Raw genomic sequence first — 19,952 nt, forward strand, 5'->3', positions numbered from 1 at the left:
ATGATCAAATCAACCGATCCCCTCTTCAACTTGAGTCCTTGACAGGACTAAACTTCAACATCAACTTCCGGCTCTTGGGCAAGGAGATAAACTCCGTGAGATCCTGCTCGATACCCTCGTCATCCACAATCGAGGTCATGTAGTTCGTATATACAGCCGCCATGACCAGCTTGATTTCTGCAGAACAGCATCGTCATTAGAACATGTCATGTCAACTAGAAAGATTGAGAATGATAATGAGAATTAGATAATACCTTGCAACGCAAAATTACTCCCGAGACACATCCTCCCCCCACTCCCAAACGGCCACCACAATCTCCGCATATCGTGCTTCTTCCCAGGCTCAGGGCTGGCCCACCGCTGGGGCAGCCACTCTGTTGGTTGCGGGTATACCTCCTCGATTCTGTGGAGCGTATACGCCGACGACGACACCGTGATGCCCCCCGGGATACTGTCGAAATCGTTTATCGATGTCCCGCCTGGGGTATCTGGTGTGACACGGGGTAGCGGCGATGAAGCGGGGGCATGCAAGCGGAGAGTCTCACGAATTATAGCGTCCAGGAGCGGGAGGGAGTCGATGTCAGATGGGTGCGGAAAAGTCGGGAGATCACCGTCACCATCACCCTCTGTTATAGACGCCAATGGGTAACGGAGTGGCGGGTTGAGTGTCGAGAGTTCGCGACGGAGGTCCTCTTGTATCTCTGGTCGCTGAGAGAGCTCCCACATTACATACGTGAATGTAATTCCCGAGGTCTCGTGGCCTGCAACGAGGTGGTCGAGAAGCTCAGAGGCAATGGCGAGGTCGATTGGGCGGGAGTCGGGAGATTTCTCCAGCGCATGGCGGAGTGAACTGTATACCACTGGCTCTGTAGACAGATCCTCTCCATTACCCGAGTCGTTGGCGGTTTTCGCTTTTGTCTGCATGCACAGCGAGAGACACCATCGTTCGATGAATCCATCTGCGCGCACATCGGGGTTAAGGTTCTTGAATTCGTTATACTGGTCTAGCCAGTGAAGCCATTGCGGTAGGTCAAAGAGGTACTGCGTTCCCGTTTGCAGCCCAAATAGATATGACGAGGTAAAGTCCATCCCGACAGCCTGGAAGAGTGGGAGGACATTAACTGTCTCCCCGGTCGTAGCGAATCGCTGCAACATGGGAAGAAGTCTCTGGGAGAGGATGATGGCTGAAATGCTACGGAGGGCATCCGATTCCTGGAGGTACGACTTCGAGTATACACGACTGAGCATGCGTTTTTGGCGTGCGTGAGGTGCATTGGGGACCATGCCTACGAGGTTATCGGTGTGGAAATTCAGGAAGAGGTCGCGGTAGAGCGGGTGTTTTTCGAATGCACCGGTGTAGACGACCCGCAGGCCGTGCAGTGAGTTGACGCTCAGCTCGTCGGGGGCCAGCCGGACGACGGGGCCATGTCTGCGGTGCAATGCGTGGATGGTGAGGACTTCATTGCCAGCCTGGCGGATCGCCTGGATCCAGCGGCTGGAGATCGGAGAGGTAAAGTGGGCATTGGGGATCTTGGAGAGCGGGGAGAGGAAAAACGGCTGAACCAGGTATCTGAACAGAGGGAGAAGAATTCCGAGAGCGATGGCAGACAGTGCTATAAAGGATGACATGGTGGGCTGGAGAGTTGGTAATGGCGATCCATGGGTATGGGCGGGAAGTAAGCGAAAGTCAGTGGGACGATGAACGATGGGCTAATCACTAAACGTTGGCGGATGGGGCCGAGACGGAAAGATCTCGATGCAACCTGAGGATCTCCCATCATGATCCACCACAATAGAGGAACAGTCATGAATCATGGAACAAACAGACACGCTGCAACCTCATGCCGAATCTCCCGCTGGATACCGGTATACCGTCCAGTTCTCAATATCTATTTATTTAACGGCACCCCCACCTGCTAGCCACGACTTTTATAAATGAACACCAAGTAATATACTCCAGTATACAATGTCCGAAATCTGCATCACAATAACCGGCATCCGCAAGCCGGGCCTCAACGAAGCTGACTTCCACAGCTACATAACCCAGCACCATGCCCCTCTCGCCCTGCCATTCCTCCTGAAATACGGCATCAAGGAGTACAATCTGGTATCACCACTCTTCCTACCATCCTTCCTTTCCACACAAGAATCACAGCGACATAGTATAAGTGCTAACTACCCCATCTAGATCGACAACTTCACCACCCTCCTCCCCGATGCAGAAGAGATGCAAATGTCCAAGAAACTCGCCGACTACGACTACGTCGTGCAGTTTGTCATGGGCGACATTGCGGACTTCAAGCGGCTGTGGGGGGACGAGGAGTTCCGGAAGACTGTGAAGCCTGATCATGTTAATTTTGCGGATGAGACGCGGTCGGGGTTTGTTTCTCCTTTTATCTTTTCTTTTTTTTTTTTCTTATGTATGTATGGTCATTGCTAATGGATTACGTTCTGTAGGATATCGATTGGGTACCGGACCAAGTTCATTGAGTCGGAGAGGGATGAGCGTGGTCGGTTGAGGAATTGAATTGAACTGAATTGATTTAGTCGGATTATTTGGTTCTGGAATATGAAAATTGTGGTGGGATTGGATTGAAAAGTGATATATCATGCATATGGGTAATGAGGAACTGGATATCTCCTGCTTCTGCGCCTATTTTACCTAACATAAATCAAGATACGAAAAAGAAAAAAGATGACTTATACAATGACCAGTCACTATGAAGCTAGCCCAGGGAATCACAAAGGAAAAGATCACAAAGATGTCAAAGTGTAGAGGCAACAAAAAAAGAAAGTAAGAAAAGCAAGAAGCAGAAAAAAAAGCAGCTGTTTATCGCAAACTCCTTCGTCCCGATCCGGTCCGCTCCGCTCGCTAGACGGAAATGAAGAGGATTGATTTCTTTTCGTGACTTCGTGACTTTATTCGAATATTCGTTTCAGGGTCGTATATATATATACTTTTTTGTAATGCTATGAAAAGGATATCGTGTCGAAGAACTGCAGACTGCATCAGACAGTCGACTGATCGAGACGGATCCATTCGCGCGGAACGTCCATGCTGCGGTTTACGCGCGCACCGGGCGTCAGTGGGACGTCGACCCGACCTGAGCCTCGCTCTTCGTCGACTCGTTCTTCGTAGCAGGAGAGACGCGAGAAGTAGTCTTCGAGGACTGCGTCTCGGTCGTTGTCTCCAACTATGCTTGTATACTCTGGTGGCGGGGTGATAAGTGGCGGTGGGGGAGGGACATCGTCGAACGCCGGAGGCGCGAATGACGGCGCACGCAGGAGGTGCATTGGTCGTGGCGGGCGCTCATTTGTATTTGCGTTTGCTGCCCGTCCGTCGGCCTCCGTGGCCAGGTGCGCTGCGGGTGGTCGGGCAAGGCCGCCAGAGCCACTGGTGAAACTCCGGGTAATAACCGCCGGGATATCATCTCGATCAGAGCCCGGGGGAGTGCGAGTACCACGTCGACGAAGAGCGGGGGCGCCGGCACACCCGCATTCAAATTCCGGTGCTGGAGTGGCGGGCTCCGAGTCAGGCGTTGTATATGCCGGGAGATAGATGTTTGCTTGCGTAGCTTTACATGAGAGGAGGTGGAATGGAGAGTCGATGGAGATTTCGAAATGCCGCCTTTTGCCGGGATCACGTTCATCTTGTTTAGATAGACGCAGGACGATCTGTTTCTAGTTAGAAGCAGCTTCAAAACAGTCCGAGTGAAGGGCTCTTACCTTGATCCAGTGGTTGATCTGGATGTTGTCATACGTCGTGTCAAAATGCAAACGTTGCGATTCATCCCGATTCTTCATCTCATGGCAGCTCGGAAGCTGGACATTGAATTCCATTTCAGTCGGACCAACACCAGATTCGCTATTAAGGTTTCCAAGTAAATTCGTCCGACCCCGCTCAACAATCTCCTCCCCTCTAGCAGCAGCAGCTCGCTGATCCCACTCAATGCCCCCGCCAGCCGTAACGCGCATTGAGCTACCTGGGTACGTGCTGGTACTGGACTGATCAGCCCGCTTCTCAAAGAGAAGAACCTTCTTTGCAGGCTGGAACCGGTGAACGCTCTTATCCGCAGTCCAATGTTGGATATTTTCCGTCACATAGACCTTAATCCGATGGCATTCAACCTTTGCTAGAGGGGTTAGCTTGAAAGCGATTGGTATTTGAGACCCAAGCGGGAAAGATTTCCCCGAAATGACGATATCATAGTGCAGCTGATCTTCCCAGTTTCGAGAAATGGCAATCGGTTCGACTTGTTCTAACGAACCCTCCGCGGGTGTGCGGATCACAGGCACTTCCAGATTACCTAGCAGGTTCGGTCGAAAGGCGCCTGAGCGTTCCACAATAGCTTCCAAATCATACCTCACAAAGCCGAGCTCCGTCTTGATCGTTTCCGGCAGAGATCCATCAATTGGGAACTCAAAGCTGTATAGATAATCGCCAACAGGGAACAGTCGGTAGTTGCGCTGGGGTTGGGTCACAGACGGTGGCGATGGTGCATCACCCTTGCCGAAGCTCCGCGAGTTGTTGGAATTCAGCGAAAGTCGCTTCGCTTCCCGAGCAGTCAAGCCATTATTGAGTGAAGTTGAAGAACCACTGTTGCTGAACACTTCTCGCGTGACCGTCGTCGTATTATCCTTGCCGGTGACCAAACTCAAAGGTTTGGCATGCTTGTAGATATGCGCACCATAATCATTCTGCATAAGAGCGGTATCGCCGTGGTTGAAATATACAACTCCATGTGTCACAAGATCTTTCTTGTCGTGGAAATGTATCTTTTTGGGCGGTATTCCTAAATTAAAGCCCGCAAACGTCAACACAGAACCTTCTTCAAAAACTTGAATGGGGATTGGGGGCCAAAAATTACCATCGGGCCAATCTGTCTGCGCCTGTCCTCTGAAGCAGATAGAGATCTTCTTGATTTTGACACTTTTCGAAACCTTCAGGTGGAGTTGCCCTCGCAAAATGGCAGATTTCTTCGTAGACGGATCATTTTGATCATAGCCTTGGAGGAAGAGAACGGGCTCAGTGAGGGCGATTCCAACTGAAATCCCACTTCCTGTGGCGACGGTCTTCTCGTTGGGCAGTGCGGGGAAAGGCGTATTGTCAGGCATACAGCCTTGTGACGGTCCGCGCGGTACAGCGGCTGGTGAGTTCGAGGAAGAATGCGAGCGCATTCTGCCCGGGTTGAGGGGGGGCGCGGCAAGCATGTTTACATCGTCTGGGGAGAGAATAATCTCAGAGACCGGACGATGGCGACGTGCGCGAGCCATTGGGGGATCCTGAGACGCCGCCGGAGATTGGGCGGCTCCTAAGCGGAGAAAGCGCTTCGCGTTCTCCCGGGGACCCGCCAGCTTTCTGAAAATAGACCCGCGACGAGCGAGCCCGATTTGCTTGGGAAATTGTTGGGTCGCAACGCTGTCGACGGTTGTCGCAGAACCAGACCGGCGATGGAACCGAGAATGGTGTAGCAGGCTGTGGAGGAGAGGGGCGGGTTCAGGCGTCTCGCAGGGAAATCGACCGGCGACTAGAGTTGTGGCGGTGACTGATCCTGGTAGATCCTGAGGCACATGAGCAGCTGTCATCGTGAAAAACGCCAATCTAAGTTCATTATTTGACAAGATAAACAAGACAAAAAAGATCGAGCAAACACTGCAGTGCGTATGCGAGGGTACTGAAAATGTTTCAAGGAGAGAAAATGGAGGGAGCACAGCAGTATAGAAGGGGGAGCGGAGTATAAAAGGAATAAGGTATAAGGAACAAGGGAAAGGTAGGAGAAACTGGGAAAGGCGCCCTGCAGGGAGGAAAAGAGGCGCGATAATAAAGAAGCGACACAGACGCAGAAAATAACACAAAGCCAGATGACCTCGTCAAGACGACGGTGAAGTTTCAACTTACCGCGATGGAGCACTGGGGCAGTCTCAGGCTCTGCAACAGGAAAATGAGCGATGAGCTTGCTGAGGGATTTGCAGTGCAGCACAGTTCAACACAGTTGGGCTTCTAGTGTTTGCATTATTGGGAAGCTTTATTGGTTTTGGTACGAATTTTACGCACGATCCCCAGCTGCACCTGAGTCGTGCGACCAGTGAGCCGCGTCTGCTGCCGCTTTGCTTTTGACTCCTCTATTTTGTCCTTCCTTTCTGGGGGGGCCGATCGACAGCGCAAGGGCTCGGTCACGGCTGGAGGAGGTGCGTGCAGGGGTTGAGAATTGGGAGTTGGGAGGGAGAGGGACGGGCGAAACGAGCGACGAGCGGGATCACCAGTCAAGGGGAACTCCAGAAGATCGTGTAGATAGGTTGAAGATGAGTCGAGAGCCGAGGGCGACTGGTAAAGTAAGATTTGTGATGTATGTATGGAGAGGTGGATGACAGCGACAAGAGTGAGGCGGTGCGGGAGAAAGTCTTTTTGTTTGCGCCCAAAAGAAGAACCGAAAAGAATGAAAAGAACGGTTCATGAATGATGACGCGGAACGAAAATCGGTACACCAAAACTGCCTAATAATACTACGACTGCTTCTACTCTGGCTGCTCTCCGGTGATCCGGCGGCGGGCAAACTGTGGCTCTGGTTCTTTTCTGGTTCTGGCCCTCCGCCTGCAAGTGGAATCTTAATCTGTATTCGGTAGTACTACGAACATCGCTCAGCAGCAGCATTTACTCCCGAGTTGACACAGCATGACGATTGTATTTTGTTAACTAATTCTGATGTTATGCCACCACATCGGTGGCGCGACCGACCAGCTGCCCTGCCGCACATATGAAAAGATTGACCGTCAGGCAGCCCGCTTTGACACTGCTTCGATGCATCTTGAGGCCCATGTGATTATTTATGGATTCACACTAGCCCGGCCCACGCCCGGCACTGGCTGGCTTGGTGAAGAATTCAGGTTTCCAGAAAAGGCCTGGTCTGGACTGGAGAAACTCCTCGGAATGACGTCGGATCGCCTTGTCCACACATCATGGAGATCACTGGAAAAAGAAATTCAGAACGGGCCCATCGGCAGACGGCCCTCTCCACCAGTAAAATTGGAAGCACGCCGGCCGGTGGGAAGCGGGCGAATTACCAAGACCTCTTGTCCTCGACTGTCTGCCTGTGAAATCCATGCTCAGGGCACCAGCCAAGTTCTTCTTGGAGTCGCTGTAAATTAATAATGCGGGGGCCGCTGGCGAATTCCTGTTGTTGCCCTTCGCCAGGGAGCGCTTCGTACGCAGTAATGATGACATCATGACCTCTTCGCCGTGAGTGAGTGAGCACTTAGTTAGCACTTGGCAGTGTCTAGCGCATCTGTCAGCCGCTTATTTTGGGGATCCTGATGGGCCTTTGTCCCTTTGGCCTCGAGCATGCCCTACGGTTACTAAGGCAAATTTGCCGTCTTCCATAATAGAACGCGGTCTGGCTCTTGCAGGGGACATGTTGCCTGATAGAGTTAGATCCTCGGGCGAGAGTGAGTCTGCCGGGATCGGGATTTCTTCGGCCTGTTGACACTCGATGGTCAGGCGTGTCACCTGTCGCTTGTCATCTGTCAATGGCAATGTCGGTGTCGTCACTGTCGTGTCAGTGTCAGTTTCAATGCCCGTTAGTAACTCGGCGGTCAGCGTCTCTCTTGCAGGACTGTACTTTTGGGGTTGTGGTGGCTTCATTCGCTTGACATTAGAAGCGCATACGGGTCTCAAACAGATTGCTAACGAACAAGTCTTGACTACACTATTCTTTTGAGAAAAAGGAACCGAAAGTACTTCACATACAGCACTAACTATATAGTTAATATACAGTGAAAAAGAAGGATAAGAAAGAAACAACACATCACATCACACCAGATCGGTTTACCGATTACCTTGCAGATAAAACTCTATGTGAGCCGACAGGTCGGTAGCAGACGTACTAAAGTTCGGCAACCTTGAGTTAGCGCTCGAACGTGTGGAGCATTCCTTGGGCCTGCGTGCCTGTGGTCTGGCATCATCGCATGGCCAGGAGCCTCTGATGTCAACGGAACTGGTTTCCGCATACCCCCTCCAGTTCATGAAAACCAACTGTCGTCGAGTTCATCAAGCTGCATCAACCCATCGCCCGGTAACAGATCTTGGTTCTCATTATCAGTGCCGCCCAAATTTTCGGTCTCCATAAACAGGTCATCGAAACTAGACTCCCCTGGCCCCATTATATCTTCTGTGTTACCGCCAAATTGTCCGTTTGCATCTCCGGGTTGGGTGGAGAATTTCTCTAGTTCGAGGTCAAAGGCATCACCGCCTGTCGGCAACGCATTGTTGTCCTGTCCAGGCTCTGTATTTGACATTTGAGTATTCCCGGCATCCAGGCCAGACCCAGTGTCTTGGTCGCCAAAGGTCGCATTGAAGAAGCTTTCGTTCCCGGCGTTCCCATTCTCTCCAAAGTCGAGATTGAGGTCAAACTCATTTGGCCCTTGATTATTTAGCAACGAGTCGAAATTGATTTCCTCCGTCCCCGTCGTATCCTGAGTAGCAAGAGACGGATCCGCGTCGGCCTCCTTTGGCTCCTCTTTCACGGGCTCATTCGTCGTAGTCTGCTGTTCTTGATTCAAATCTGTTTGTTGTTCTTGTTTAACAGCGTTATCTATTGCTTTAGGTTCGCCGTCACTGGGAACGGCCTCGGCAGCTGTTTCCTCTGGGACAGGCATAGTCTGAGGGGCCCCAGTCGTCACTTCCGGCTCCCCCTTGGCTGCATCCTCTGTAGGACGCTTGCGAAGGGCAGCTTTGCGCACCTTCACATCTTCATAGTCTCTTTCCAAAAATGCTTTGGCAACAAACTGGCACTAGTCAGCTTCATTTCTGCTGCAGGTTCCAAAGTGAGCTACATACTATTTGCTCTGATAGGTGATCTAACGCTGACTGAAACTTCTCATGCGCAACAGGGAGATTTCGCTTCATCTGAGCGCGAGCCTGCAGCGACCCATCTGACTTGAAAAACCGGCCAGTTTCAACCAGCTAATTGAAGTTAGTATATAAATCCGGTAGTTTAAGCGGGGCTTTTAAAGAAGTACCGCTTGGTTCAACGTGGCCGTTAGGACCTCGAGTGAGTCCGGGTTCGAGAGATTCGGAGAAGTCATGGCGGTATTATTGGCGAGTCCCCTCTCGGGTGCCCTCGAGCCCTTCAAGGTCGAGACAGGTTTAGTCGAAGCGCGCGGCAACAACTTGGTCGGAATGGCAGATATTCGTCACAGCCAGCGAACAAGGAGCAAACAGGGAATCCTGCAAAACAACGTAGCCAAGCTGCGCGAGTATGGCTACCGATTGGTTATTTATAGAGGGGATAAAGGGACATTCGCGGTTCACCGTCTGTCAGGGTTGATGCCGTTTGAGATGACGCGAAGCGTTGGTCCAACTTGAAGGAGCCAATTCATCGATGGGGTGCTAACTGTATTCAGACTAGCGGCACCCCACCGAGGCGGCTCTTGGACCACTAGTCAGCAACAGAACGAGAGCACTGGAGTCGCCAGAACGAGGGATCAAAGGCCCATGCAACTTTGGGTACGGGAGGAGAGTTGTAGTCAACTAGTCAAGCTGGCGAGGGCCCGCGGGGCGCCCAGGTACCTGAGATAGTGTCCGATAGACGTCCTTCTTGAATGTTCTTTTGCGACAAGTCAAACCTTCTCCAGCTTCTCTTCCCCTGTTCCTTTCCCTCTGTCCCCTCCTGCTCGCTTTTCCACCAATTGCTGCAGCGCCCAAGTTTGCTTATTCTGTCTATTTTTCCCAGTGTGTATTTATTTAGCTGTCATCTGCCAATCGAGCCCGATCGTGTGCTCCATCGCCTCGCTCACATCAGTGGTTCCCGGAGGTGGTCCTGGCAGGCTGGAGGAGCCAGGATTCCACTTAGCGCCCTCATCCATCACAAAGCTTTCCACCATCCCCTCGACTTGTCACCGTCTTTTTTCCTCCTCGACCTCTGTTTGCTGCTTGATTGTATGATCTAGCGTTTTTTTTTCTTTCTTCCCTTCTCGCCTCTTTGCTTTTTGTCTTTCTCGAGTTGCCCTTCTCTCCTCATTTCCTTTCTGTCCCCTTTCTGCTTGGGTGCCTCCATCCCCGCGTCGCTTTTTTCCGCCTTCGAGCACGACGAAACCAAACCCAGTCTCAGCGTAACACCCTGCTTCGTCCCATCACTGACGATTGCAATATCACTCTCCATTACCTAGACAGGCACTGCGATCACTTCCAGCTTGTTCCTTCATTCTGTGAATTCTAACCAGCTTCTGTACATCGCAAAACTTGCCATCACCCTCCTCCCCAGCAATAATGGCGGATAACGTGTCTGCTTCTACTCCGGTCTCCCATCAACCACAAGCTTCGACTGCTGGCTCGAATCAACAGTACGATGCGCCCCAGGGAAATGGCCAAACCAACCCCTCCCACATGCCGCCGCCTCCTCGCCCGCCCGTGATTATCCCCCAGAACACCAACCCTATTCCGACCGCTATTACCTCTCCGATGTCTGGAGGTATGGTGTCCCCGACCAGCGCCGGCGGATATGTGCGTCGTGCTGCCCCTGAACCAAACAAGAGGGCTCTTTACGTCGGAGGTCTCGACCCGCGGGTGACGGAAGATATCCTGAAACAAATCTTTGAGACCACTGGACATGTCATCAGCGTCAAGATTATCCCCGACAAGAATGTGAGTTTGATCACGTTTTAAGCCGCTGAGTTTAACCCCACCCTCAGCTCAGTACTCATCGTTAATGCTAGCAATTTAATAATAAGGGAGCCAACTACGGTTTTGTCGAGTTCGATGATCCAGGTGCCGCCGAGCGGGCCATGCAAACGCTCAACGGGCGTCGAATCCATCAATCGGTATGCGCAAAGACGAGCCCCGTGGACCCCCGTCCCCTCATCCCGCTGAACCCGTTTCTCTAACACTGGTTGTAGGAAATTCGCGTGAATTGGGCATACCAGTCAAACACCACTAACAAAGAGGACACCTCGAACCATTTCCACATCTTCGTCGGTGATTTGAGCAATGAGGTCAACGACGAGGTTCTCCTACAGGCCTTCTCTGCCTTTGGTTCGGTTTCCGAGGCTCGCGTTATGTGGGACATGAAGACTGGCCGCTCCCGTGGCTATGGTTTTGTTGCCTTCCGTGACCGTGGAGACGCTGACAAGGCGTTGAGCTCGATGGATGGTGAATGGCTCGGTTCTCGCGCCATCCGCTGCAACTGGGCTAATCAAAAGGGGCAGCCCTCCATTTCCCAGCAGCAGGCAATGGCAGCAATGGGAATGACACCAACCACTCCATTTGGCCATCACCACTTCCCTACTCATGGCATTCAAAGCTACGACATGGTTGTCCAGCAGACCCCGCAGTGGCAGACTACATGCTATGTTGGCAATCTCACCCCTTACACCACGCAGGGCGACATCGTGCCCCTCTTCCAGAACTTTGGCTACGTCGTCGAAACCCGTATGCAAGCCGATAGAGGATTTGCATTCATCAAGATGGACAGCCATGAGAATGCGGCTATGGCTATCTGCCAGCTCAACGGCTATAATGTCAACGGTCGGCCCCTGAAGTGCAGCGTACGTATTTCCAACCACGTTCAACTCCGGGTTCTATCACTAACTATTTAAAAAAGTGGGGTAAGGATCGTCCTCCTACCGGCCAGTTCGACAGTTTCTCTGGTCAACAGGGGAACTCACCCTTCAACTCCAGTCCAGGTCCCTTCTTCCCGCAATATGGTGGCCCTGGGGCTCCCATGACTCCACAAGGTAAATATATCTCGTTCCCCATCCTCCCTATTGATTTTATATTTAGACCCACGACTAACCGTCACGATAGGTCCAGCAGGAGCTGGAAGGGGCTGGGAGCAGCCACAAATGGTTCAGCAGGGCTTCGGCCAGGTCCCAGGCAATGCCGGCTATGGTCGTGGACAAGCCACGCCCAACGCTGGCTGGAACCAGCCGAACAACCCCAACTTCGGAAATGGCTTTGGCGGTTACCAAGCGTAACTCTATCGCATATCCACCAGCCTTTGGAATCAAGTCGTGTCGCTAGCACATCTTCATAACGTGGGAGCGACATCTTTTTTATTCCTTTTCTCTTCTCCGCTCACTTTCTAATTGCCATCTTTTTTTTCCTCTCTTTTCGACAACTGCCATATCTTGAGTTGACCGTTTCTGCTATCTGTGCTTGTGCTTCTTGATGATTGCCAACTGGATCTCCGAGCGCCATATCCCATTCTCGATTTGTCTTGTTTTCTGAAATATGAAATTTGTGTGTTCTCGTGCACCAATACCCCAAGTCCACATTGTTGAGCCAAATTTCCTCTGCTCTTTCCTTGAACTGAACGATTCTGCACTACTTCGATCAGAGCTAAGCTTCTTGGGCTTCGGATTCAAGCGTCCTGCGGAATAAACTAAAAGTACTTCCTTCTGTTCCACACCATTGCTGAGCCCATTTTGGACCCCTGTATCTGAACAAATTGTCTTTCAAATATGTATCGTATTATTTCTTTCGTATGTACAGGTGGTCTTGGAAAGACCTGTTATTTCTCTTGTCACTCCGGGACTCCTGTGTGGTAGCGCTCTCTTTTTCTTTTCCTGGGATTTCTATCTTCTTAACTAGCGATTCAAGATTTCTTCTCTTGTTGCATCTTTTACTTCATGATAAACGTTTAGATCTTCTATGATATTCCTTATGTCTCTGGAGTATACACCCAACCACTCTAGATTACTCTATCTCGTTTGGTCTTGTGAGATATTCCATCTACATATTTTACCATAATATTCCCAAAGAATGGCAGATATGAAGTAAATGGTTGTTGTTGGAACAATAGACACTCCGCTGGTCCGCCCTTGTTTTACGTAGTCGGGGAAGCCACAGGTGACCGCCTCCAGACCTCCCTCCTATTCTGCCCCTGACATCTTTACGATCCAAAAGAAAAGAAAAAAGAAGGACGAAGCTCCACGCAAGTCCAAGAGCCATCTTATACTACTGGCGAATATCAAATGTGGATGGACCCACAGAAGCCGCCTTAAGGCCACCCGGTCAATGGAGGATGCAATCAACTCGAAGGCCGCGGCACTGTCCCTCGACAATGAGGACCACGACCAGCTTCCAGGCCGACCGCGCTCCGAAAGCGCAAGCAGTGGACACAAGCGCAGTTCCTCTGGTTCATTGCTCTCACGACTCTCCTTTCTACGTATGATGCAAGCCAACCAAAATCCTTCGGACCGCGCACGCTCCAACCTCAAAGCAGACGACGACCGCGACGATCTCGGTTCAGGGTTGCGAGGGGGAAGGGCCGCCATGTCGACGGCGCTACAACATAGAAGGACTCGCAGGAGGCGAGGGTCTCTGAGGAAGACGGCTTTACTGGGCACGCGGTTTGATTATCGAGACAAGAAGGGCAGCAGGCCGCCCGTGGATTTTGCTCGTGGGGACGTTGCCGACCAGCATCAGGTTCAACAGCAGCAACAACAACTGGTGCCACCACCTATACCTACGCGCAATCGGATACGAAGTTTTGGCGACCCGGTCTCGCCGAGTGATGGATTTATAACTAGCCAAACGCCAGGGATGGAGGGGCTAGGAGAGAGTAAAACTCCCTCTACCTGGACTCTGATGGACGCGCCGCAACGGGGTCGGAAGGCTTCGACTTCGGTGCAGCCGCATCTTCAGCCCATCGAATCAAAGGAAAATGATCTCGCTGAAGATGTTACCACCGATGATGAGGATATCGTCTCTTTCCCTCCGAGGACGGGTACTGGTGGCGCTGCCGGTTTACGGCTTCCCACTCCCGCGTCGAGTTCGGATTCTTATTACGCACTGCCGGCGGATTCAGGGTATGGGGCTGCTCATCGCGCCAAATCACCTCTCGCAACGCATGCGGCTGACATCACTGGCAGCCAGGAGACGATGGGGTGGGACTATTCCGAGACAGAGTGGTGGGGGTATATTATTTTGATAGTTACTTGGTTGGTTTTTGTTGTGGGGATGGGAAGCTGCTTTGGCGTCTGGAGCTGGGCTTGGGATGTCGGAGAGACCCCTTATGCACCCCCTGAGCTGGAGGATGATCCTACCCTTCCCATTGTTGGTTATTACCCTGCTCTCATTATATTAACCGCGGTCATGTCTTGGGTGTGGGTTATCATTGCGTGGGTAGGCATGAAGTACTTCAAGCATGCCAATATAACGGGGGACGATACATGACCTAGAAATAATGCATTTTTATAATCCTAGCCATCAATGAGTCGTATGCCAACCTATATAATAACAATAAGAGATTCAACAAACTAGCCTTAAGCGCTAATTATCCCAACCCCAACGCCCATTACTCCATATTCCCGCCAATACTGCCAAAACGCACATATAGTCTGTCTATTAATGCGACAGCGCACACTGGTTCGCTGCCTCGAGCTGACTCTTCGGCATCCCCCCATTAGCCTCCGGCTCAAGCCCCGGGGCGCTAACCCTTATGTCAGGTGTGGCAACTGCATCAGCACCTTGCGGCTGCACAGTAGTCCCTGGCGCTGTGCTAACAAGACCCTTTGAAACGGCGTAACAAGATGAACGGTCGTGGTTCAAGTCTTCGCTGTAGAACTCGTCCAGGATTGGATGCAGAAGGACTGTTTGCTTGTGGATGGTGACGATTGAATTGGCTGGGACAGAGACCCAGTTATCTAGAATTAGTCAGTATCATGCAATGAAACGCTTGAACCTTCTTTTGAGGGGAGGAGGAATATAGTAGCTCACGTCTTTCAAATGTAATCGGTTCACTGGCAACCAACACAATATCGGCCCCCTTATCATGCCTCTCCATCTTAAAATGGCCTTTCACCTTGCCCTCCTTCCACTTCGTCCCAGACGAGAAATACAAACTCGCTGGCTCGTCCGTCTTGCTACTAATATACCGCGTACAAACAACGGTATGGCCATCCGTAACCGCAAAATTCAACAGACTGCGCGTCTCCAACCCCTCTGGCACATTATGTCTGTTCGGAATGTCCCGTATAAACTCATTAATCTTCGCTATCGTTTTCACCATCACCCGGCGCAGCAATGCTTGCCCGAATCCCTCAGGGCCAGGATCACAACTCGGATCAACGCCTTCCTTCGCAAGGAGGTCCAAATACAGCGCAAAGGCCCACTCGCTGTCCGTCCCGCCCTTCACGCCGAGATACCACTTGTCGGCTAGTGAGTCAGCGAGGGCGCGCTTGATGTAGTGCCAGCCGCCGATGCCGCCATTGTGCATCCACATGAGGGTGTTGTGCTGGAACGGGTGGCAGTTTGTGTCGGAGAGGGTTCCTTCAGTTGTTGCGCGCACGTGCGCGAAGATGAGATCCGAGCATGTCTTTGTAGCGAGACGCTCGAGGTTCTCGCAGTTCCATGCAGGAAGGGTTGATGTGAATATGCACGGCTCTGGGCCGAGTTTTGGGTCGGTGTAGAAGCCTACGCCGAAGCCGTCGCCGTTCACGGGGCGGCGGTTGTCCTGTTTTCGAATATTAATAGGAAAGAAGAGGAGAATGAGTGTCTCGAGAAAGAGGAGATGACACAGAAAGCCATGGGGTGGGGCGCAATTGTTGAGACAGTCAAGGTGGTGCTGGGCTGCAGGCTTACAAGTCTCAAACGGGAGTCATATGACTGTGTTAAGATTGAATGGCTGGGCTCTGTGATGAGCTTGCTGAGGCGGATCTCATGGCTGCCCTTGTATACCTGATGGAGATGTTAGACACTGTTCTGGGAATAGATGGTTGGAATGACTCACTAAGAAACGACACATATTCTTCTGGCGGTATTTGCTTTATGTCTATAGTAACAGACTCGATATATATAAGTAGCGCAAAACAATGCCGGGGGAGAGAAATGCTCAAGCAGCTCGAGGTCTGTTATCCAATTCGGCGGTCACAACCGGTGAAGGCACACGATCAGCTGTCACTGCAAACAAAGAACCCTCAGTCCAGACAGCAACCTGGTTTAGAAGACACTCAATTAAAGAGCCGCGAGATTAATGATCCAAGAGAATATTTCTAGCAACAAGAAAAAAATTTACCCCTGTATTGCTTTTTGTCCAACAACAATAATCACGTCAGTTCATACCCCACACGTGACTCATTTCACAAAGCTACGGTCGACTAAGCGGCCACTCGCGCAAGTCACGGGATCGCGGCCCGCCGCCGGCCAACTTCTGGTTCTCGATCGTCGGCAAGAATAATGACGTTCTCCTTATTATTCATCGCCTGCTAAATCAAACAATCTGCTCAACAACGGCGGCGGGAAGCCTGGAGATGACAACCGTTTGTCCGACCTATCCTACGTGACGTGTATGAGTCTGCAAGAACCATGAGCGGGAGGATCCTCTCCCATCGTCTTGTTCCGCTCTTGCGGACGGGTCTTCTGGCCCGCCATGTCCATAACGCCGGCGCAAGGACCGGTGGCCTTCTACGAGTTGAGGGGGCTGCAGCGTTGCGCGGCCGGGCGTGGCCTGTCGGGGCGAATTCGATTCACAACAATGTGCCTGCTGTGCGGGCGATATCGTTCGCCCGTGTTTTTCCGAAACTTGCGATGAAGCTCTTGAGAATACCTGCAATGTTTGGTGGTGCCATGGTAGCTGGGATGGCGTATTTCCAGTATCAAGCTACGCGTATGTGATTGAAGTCAGTGACTTGAAGGATGTGGTGAGCTAACATTTGTAATGTTTATAGAGGCGGGGAATTATGCGATAGACGCATTTAAACGTGGCGCGGAATCAGCGGGTGATGTTGCGTCGGGGCTGTTTCAGGGGTTGCAGGGCGTGGTTGACCAGACACAACGGGGTTGGCAGAAATCTACGGAGGATATCGAGGCTCCAGAGTGGTTGCAGAAAATCCTACGCTTCGACCAGGATTCGCAGAGTGATGGATCGTCTGGCGGCGGTGGCGGTGGGCAATCGCCAAAAGAGAGCCGAGCGGGTGCGGCTGCTACGGGTGCTGCTGTTGGGTCTGTCTTTGGATATGAGCAGGAGGACGAGGAGAATGCGGCTAGAAAGGACGCGGAGAATGATCAAATGATGCTGCTTACGCGGAAGATGATCGAAATCAGGAATATTCTCCAGACAGTCGGACAGTCTGGCACCTTGACCCTGCCCTCCATCGTGGTCATCGGCTCGCAGTCTTCTGGGAAGAGCTCTGTTCTTGAGGCTATAGTTGGCCATGAGTTCCTTCCCAAGGGCTCAAATATGGTCACTCGACGTCCCATTGAACTTACCCTTGTCAACACACCGAATGCACAAGCGGAATATGGAGAATTCCCCGCCCTCGGGCTTGGAAAGATTACCGATTTCTCGCAGATTCAACGGACATTGACGGATCTGAACCTGGCTGTTCCCGAGAAGGATTGCGTTTCGGACGATCCGATCCAGCTCCAAATATACTCGCCCAATGTTCCTGACCTATCTCTTATTGATCTTCCCGGATACATCCAGGTGGCGGGGCACGATCAACCACCGGAGTTGAAGCAAAAGATAGCCGATCTCTGTGACAAGTATATTCAAACTCCGAACGTCATCCTCGCCATCTCGGCGGCAGACGTCGATTTGGCCAATTCGACTGCTTTACGGGCAAGTCGCCGGGTCGACCCCAGGGGCGAAAGAACGATTGGTGTAATCACAAAGATGGACCTCGTCGACCCAGAACGAGGCCTCAGCATCCTCTCGGATAAGAAATATCCTCTGCGCCTTGGGTACGTTGGTGTTGTTTCCCGGATCCCGCAAACAACTGCCCTGTTTTCCCGGGGAAGCGGGAATATCACGAGCGCCATCCTTCGAAACGAGCACGCATACTTCTCAGCACATCCAACTGAATTCGGCGCTGAGACTGGCGTTTCTGTCGGCGTGTCTACCCTACAAAAGAAGCTCATGCACGTTCTTGAACAAACGATGGCATCAAGCCTAGCAGGTACTAGGGACGCCATTAGTCAGGAGCTGGAGGAAGCAACATATGAGTTCAAAGTCCAGTATAATGATCGACCGCTTAGCGCAGAATCATATCTTGCCGAAAGTCTTGATGGCTTCAAGCACTCATTCAAAGCTTTTGCTGAGAGCTTTGGCCGCCCTCAGGTCCGGGAAATGCTGAAGGCTGAACTGGATCAGCGCGTGATGGACATTCTCGCACAGAGGTATTGGAACCGGCCCATTGACGACCTGTCACCGCCGATGGCCGAGCTGGATCCGCTCAGCGACCTTCCCAAGGCCGACCCTGAGTCGCTATACTGGCACCGTAAGCTCGATGCTTCGACCTCGTCTCTGACGAAACTCGGCATTGGTCGATTGGCTACAACCGTTGTGGCAAATGCTATCCAAGGCCACGTTGAGCGGCTATTGACCGGCTCTACTTTCGCCGCTCACCCTTACGCTCAAAAGCAGATCGGCGATGCGTGCACGAGTATTCTCAATGACCGGTTCTTCAGCACCAGCGACCAAGTTGAGAACTGTATCAAACCATACAAGTTCGAGATTGAAGTCGAAGATCCGGAATGGTTCAAGGGCCGAGAAAGTGTCAGTAAAACTTTGAGAGAGGAGCTGAAAGCCTGCGAGACTGCACTGAAGCGGGTTGAAGACTTTGTTGGGAAGAGGAAACTCCGGGATGTCATGTCGTTCATCGATAAAGTCAGGAAAGGTGAAGTCGTTCTTGAAGGAGATGGCTCCGCTGGTGCCGGAGGCTTCAGCTCATCCCTTCTGGATCGAGGTTCGTTCGCACTCACATACCCATTGGCGGGTTTATATTTGACTAACTTGATTGCAGGCCGAGAGGGCGCCTTCCTCCGTGACCGCGCCGACATCATCAAAATGAGACTGATGGCCGTCCGCTCGAAGCAATGCGCATCCCAGAAGAACAAATACTACTGCCCTGAAGTTTTCCTGGACGTCGTAGCCGACAAGCTCACATCAACCGCCGTGCTCTTCCTAAACGTCGAGCTCCTCTCAGAATTCTACTACAACTTCCCGCGCGAGCTAGACGTGCGACTAGGCCGCCACCTCTCAGACGCAGAGGTAGAGCGGTTCGCGCGCGAGGATCCTCGCATTCGAAGACACCTCGACGTCATCAAAAAGAAGGAACTCCTCGAACTGGCACTCCAGAAAATCGAGAGCATCCGGCAGCTTGATGGCCGCGGCAAGCTAAGGAGTTCCGAACGTCCGTTACCAGGGAAGGACCAAAGGAATCGCGGTTGGAATATCTTCTAATGGTTGATCGTACCCAAACCCTTATATTAATATCCCATTCACATCAATGAATTGTTAGCAATATCTACCCAACATACACCTTCTCTCGACACCCGAAAACCCAGATTTGCACCCCNTCTGTACACCATAATTGAGAAGATCCCCATCTGTTTGTTGATAGTCGCTTACGGATACTTACCCCAATAATCCCGGGATGGCGTTAATTACAGCGTGTTTCTCTCTTCTCCACATGTGCAATCCCCCACCTCAGCTTTATGTCGTTTATACAGTATGTACTTACTCCACATAGATTTTGAAATGAAGGGGAAAATTTGCCATAACTAGTTCTAGTCCTCCGTACTTCCATTCCTAAGAGCCGCAATTCGTATTCCGTCTTGCCCGGGAATCGTAATCCATACCTTACCTTAGTCCGTCCGGTTTGCTTGCAAAATCGGTGATGATTCCGAAATGCGTCAGTCACAAACTGGGATGGTCCGAGGCATTTCGGACAATCGAAGCCGAAACGCGGGCCTAATCGGTAACATGTATAATGATTCGATATCAGAAAAGATTTGATTGTGAGGTGGCGGTGATTATTGATGCTAACCAGCTACTACATATACAAATTAAGTAGTTAAAAAAATACAGTACAAGAATAGAAGATATTAAAGCGCTAAGTACCAAGTAGTGGTAGTTAATATTAAAACAGAAAGGAAATACGTTATTAATTTGGACGACACCAAACTATCATAAACAAAGGGAAACAGAAGAACAGAAAAAAAAAAACAAGTCTAT

The 19,952-nt window shown here is 51.4% G+C and overlaps 9 protein-coding genes across 9 annotated transcripts; 5 read left to right on the forward strand and 4 right to left on the reverse strand.

Annotated features, from left to right (window-relative positions):
* Positions 1–25: 25 nt before the first annotated feature.
* ASPVEDRAFT_122807 (cytochrome P450) lies at positions 26–1,629 on the reverse strand (the record flags this gene model as incomplete). Its single annotated transcript, XM_040806022.1, has 2 exons — positions 26–177; positions 255–1,629. 2 exons carry the CDS (start codon positions 1,627–1,629, stop codon positions 26–28), a joined length of 1,527 nt encoding a protein of 508 aa, XP_040663076.1.
* A 337-nt stretch (positions 1,630–1,966) lies between these two features.
* Positions 1,967–2,527, forward strand: ASPVEDRAFT_49344 (EthD domain-containing protein; the record flags this gene model as incomplete). The annotated part of the gene is made up of 3 exons (XM_040814149.1): positions 1,967–2,107; positions 2,189–2,379; positions 2,458–2,527. The coding sequence occupies 3 exons, from the start codon at positions 1,967–1,969 to the stop codon at positions 2,525–2,527; spliced, it is 402 nt and encodes a 133-aa protein (XP_040663077.1).
* Positions 2,528–3,009: 482 nt separating this feature from the next.
* Positions 3,010–5,586, reverse strand: ASPVEDRAFT_120029 (arrestin family protein; the record flags this gene model as incomplete). Its single annotated transcript, XM_040805761.1, has 3 exons — positions 3,010–3,675; positions 3,727–4,793; positions 4,869–5,586. 3 exons carry the CDS (start codon positions 5,584–5,586, stop codon positions 3,010–3,012), a joined length of 2,451 nt encoding a protein of 816 aa, XP_040663078.1.
* A 2,080-nt stretch (positions 5,587–7,666) lies between these two features.
* Positions 7,667–9,330, reverse strand: ASPVEDRAFT_36731 (uncharacterized protein). The gene is made up of 3 exons (XM_040811277.1): positions 9,016–9,330; positions 8,834–8,959; positions 7,667–8,781 (listed from the first exon to the last, which is right to left on the reverse strand). The coding sequence occupies exons 1-3, from the start codon at positions 9,079–9,081 to the stop codon at positions 8,017–8,019; spliced, it is 957 nt and encodes a 318-aa protein (XP_040663079.1). The 5' UTR covers positions 9,082–9,330; the 3' UTR covers positions 7,667–8,016.
* A 149-nt stretch (positions 9,331–9,479) lies between these two features.
* On the forward strand, positions 9,480–10,527 carry ASPVEDRAFT_286210 (uncharacterized protein). Its single transcript, XM_040810137.1, has 2 exons — positions 9,480–9,934; positions 10,169–10,527. The coding sequence occupies exons 1-2, from the start codon at positions 9,598–9,600 to the stop codon at positions 10,273–10,275; spliced, it is 444 nt and encodes a 147-aa protein (XP_040663080.1). The 5' UTR covers positions 9,480–9,597; the 3' UTR covers positions 10,276–10,527.
* ASPVEDRAFT_24282 (nuclear and cytoplasmic polyadenylated RNA-binding protein pub1) lies at positions 10,265–11,967 on the forward strand (the record flags this gene model as incomplete). Its single annotated transcript, XM_040809652.1, has 5 exons — positions 10,265–10,639; positions 10,711–10,815; positions 10,891–11,538; positions 11,595–11,727; positions 11,798–11,967. 5 exons carry the CDS (start codon positions 10,265–10,267, stop codon positions 11,965–11,967), a joined length of 1,431 nt encoding a protein of 476 aa, XP_040663081.1.
* A 1,042-nt stretch (positions 11,968–13,009) lies between these two features.
* Positions 13,010–14,170, forward strand: ASPVEDRAFT_146696 (PIG-Y family protein; the record flags this gene model as incomplete). The annotated part of the gene is made up of 1 exon (XM_040808098.1): positions 13,010–14,170. One exon carries the CDS (start codon positions 13,010–13,012, stop codon positions 14,168–14,170), a length of 1,161 nt encoding a protein of 386 aa, XP_040663082.1.
* An 85-nt stretch (positions 14,171–14,255) lies between these two features.
* Positions 14,256–16,027, reverse strand: ASPVEDRAFT_286691 (glutamine amidotransferase subunit DUG3). The gene is made up of 4 exons (XM_040810141.1): positions 15,726–16,027; positions 15,578–15,673; positions 14,714–15,449; positions 14,256–14,640 (listed from the first exon to the last, which is right to left on the reverse strand). Exons 1-4 carry the CDS (start codon positions 15,738–15,740, stop codon positions 14,342–14,344), a joined length of 1,146 nt encoding a protein of 381 aa, XP_040663083.1. The 5' UTR covers positions 15,741–16,027; the 3' UTR covers positions 14,256–14,341.
* A 149-nt stretch (positions 16,028–16,176) lies between these two features.
* Positions 16,177–19,293, forward strand: ASPVEDRAFT_36735 (dynamin-related GTPase MGM1). Its single transcript, XM_040811278.1, has 3 exons — positions 16,177–16,601; positions 16,663–18,681; positions 18,739–19,293. Exons 1-3 carry the CDS (start codon positions 16,301–16,303, stop codon positions 19,176–19,178), a joined length of 2,760 nt encoding a protein of 919 aa, XP_040663084.1. The 5' UTR covers positions 16,177–16,300; the 3' UTR covers positions 19,179–19,293.
* Positions 19,294–19,952: the final 659 nt, after the last annotated feature.

Source organism: Aspergillus versicolor, assembly GCF_001890125.1.
Source record: "Aspergillus versicolor CBS 583.65 unplaced genomic scaffold ASPVEscaffold_1, whole genome shotgun sequence".
Taxonomy (NCBI): domain Eukaryota; kingdom Fungi; phylum Ascomycota; class Eurotiomycetes; order Eurotiales; family Aspergillaceae; genus Aspergillus; species Aspergillus versicolor.

Excerpts from the sequence above, each read along its gene's own strand:
- ASPVEDRAFT_36735 (XM_040811278.1), top strand. The coding sequence starts at position 16,301 with ATGAGCGGGAGGATCCTCTCCCATCGTCTTGTTCCGCTCTTGCGGACG. Across the intron at positions 16,602-16,662 it reads TTTCCAGTATCAAGCTACGC|AGGCGGGGAATTATGCGATA; the intron begins GTATGTGATTGA and ends TAATGTTTATAG. Across the intron at positions 18,682-18,738 it reads CTCATCCCTTCTGGATCGAG|GCCGAGAGGGCGCCTTCCTC; the intron begins GTTCGTTCGCAC and ends ACTTGATTGCAG.
- ASPVEDRAFT_286691 (XM_040810141.1), bottom strand. Across the intron at positions 15,450-15,577 it reads ATGACTCCCGTTTGAGACTT|GACAACCGCCGCCCCGTGAA; the intron begins GTAAGCCTGCAG and ends ATTCGAAAACAG. Across the intron at positions 14,641-14,713 it reads ACCGATTACATTTGAAAGAC|ATAACTGGGTCTCTGTCCCA; the intron begins GTGAGCTACTAT and ends GACTAATTCTAG.
- ASPVEDRAFT_36731 (XM_040811277.1), bottom strand. The coding sequence starts at position 9,081 with ATGACTTCTCCGAATCTCTCGAACCCGGACTCACTCGAGGTCCTAACG. Across the intron at positions 8,960-9,015 it reads CGGCCACGTTGAACCAAGCG|CTGGTTGAAACTGGCCGGTT; the intron begins GTACTTCTTTAA and ends AACTTCAATTAG. Across the intron at positions 8,782-8,833 it reads ATCACCTATCAGAGCAAATA|TTTGTTGCCAAAGCATTTTT; the intron begins GTATGTAGCTCA and ends GACTAGTGCCAG.
- ASPVEDRAFT_286210 (XM_040810137.1), top strand. The coding sequence starts at position 9,598 with ATGTTCTTTTGCGACAAGTCAAACCTTCTCCAGCTTCTCTTCCCCTGT. Across the intron at positions 9,935-10,168 it reads CCTCTGTTTGCTGCTTGATT|GCACTGCGATCACTTCCAGC; the intron begins GTATGATCTAGC and ends TTACCTAGACAG.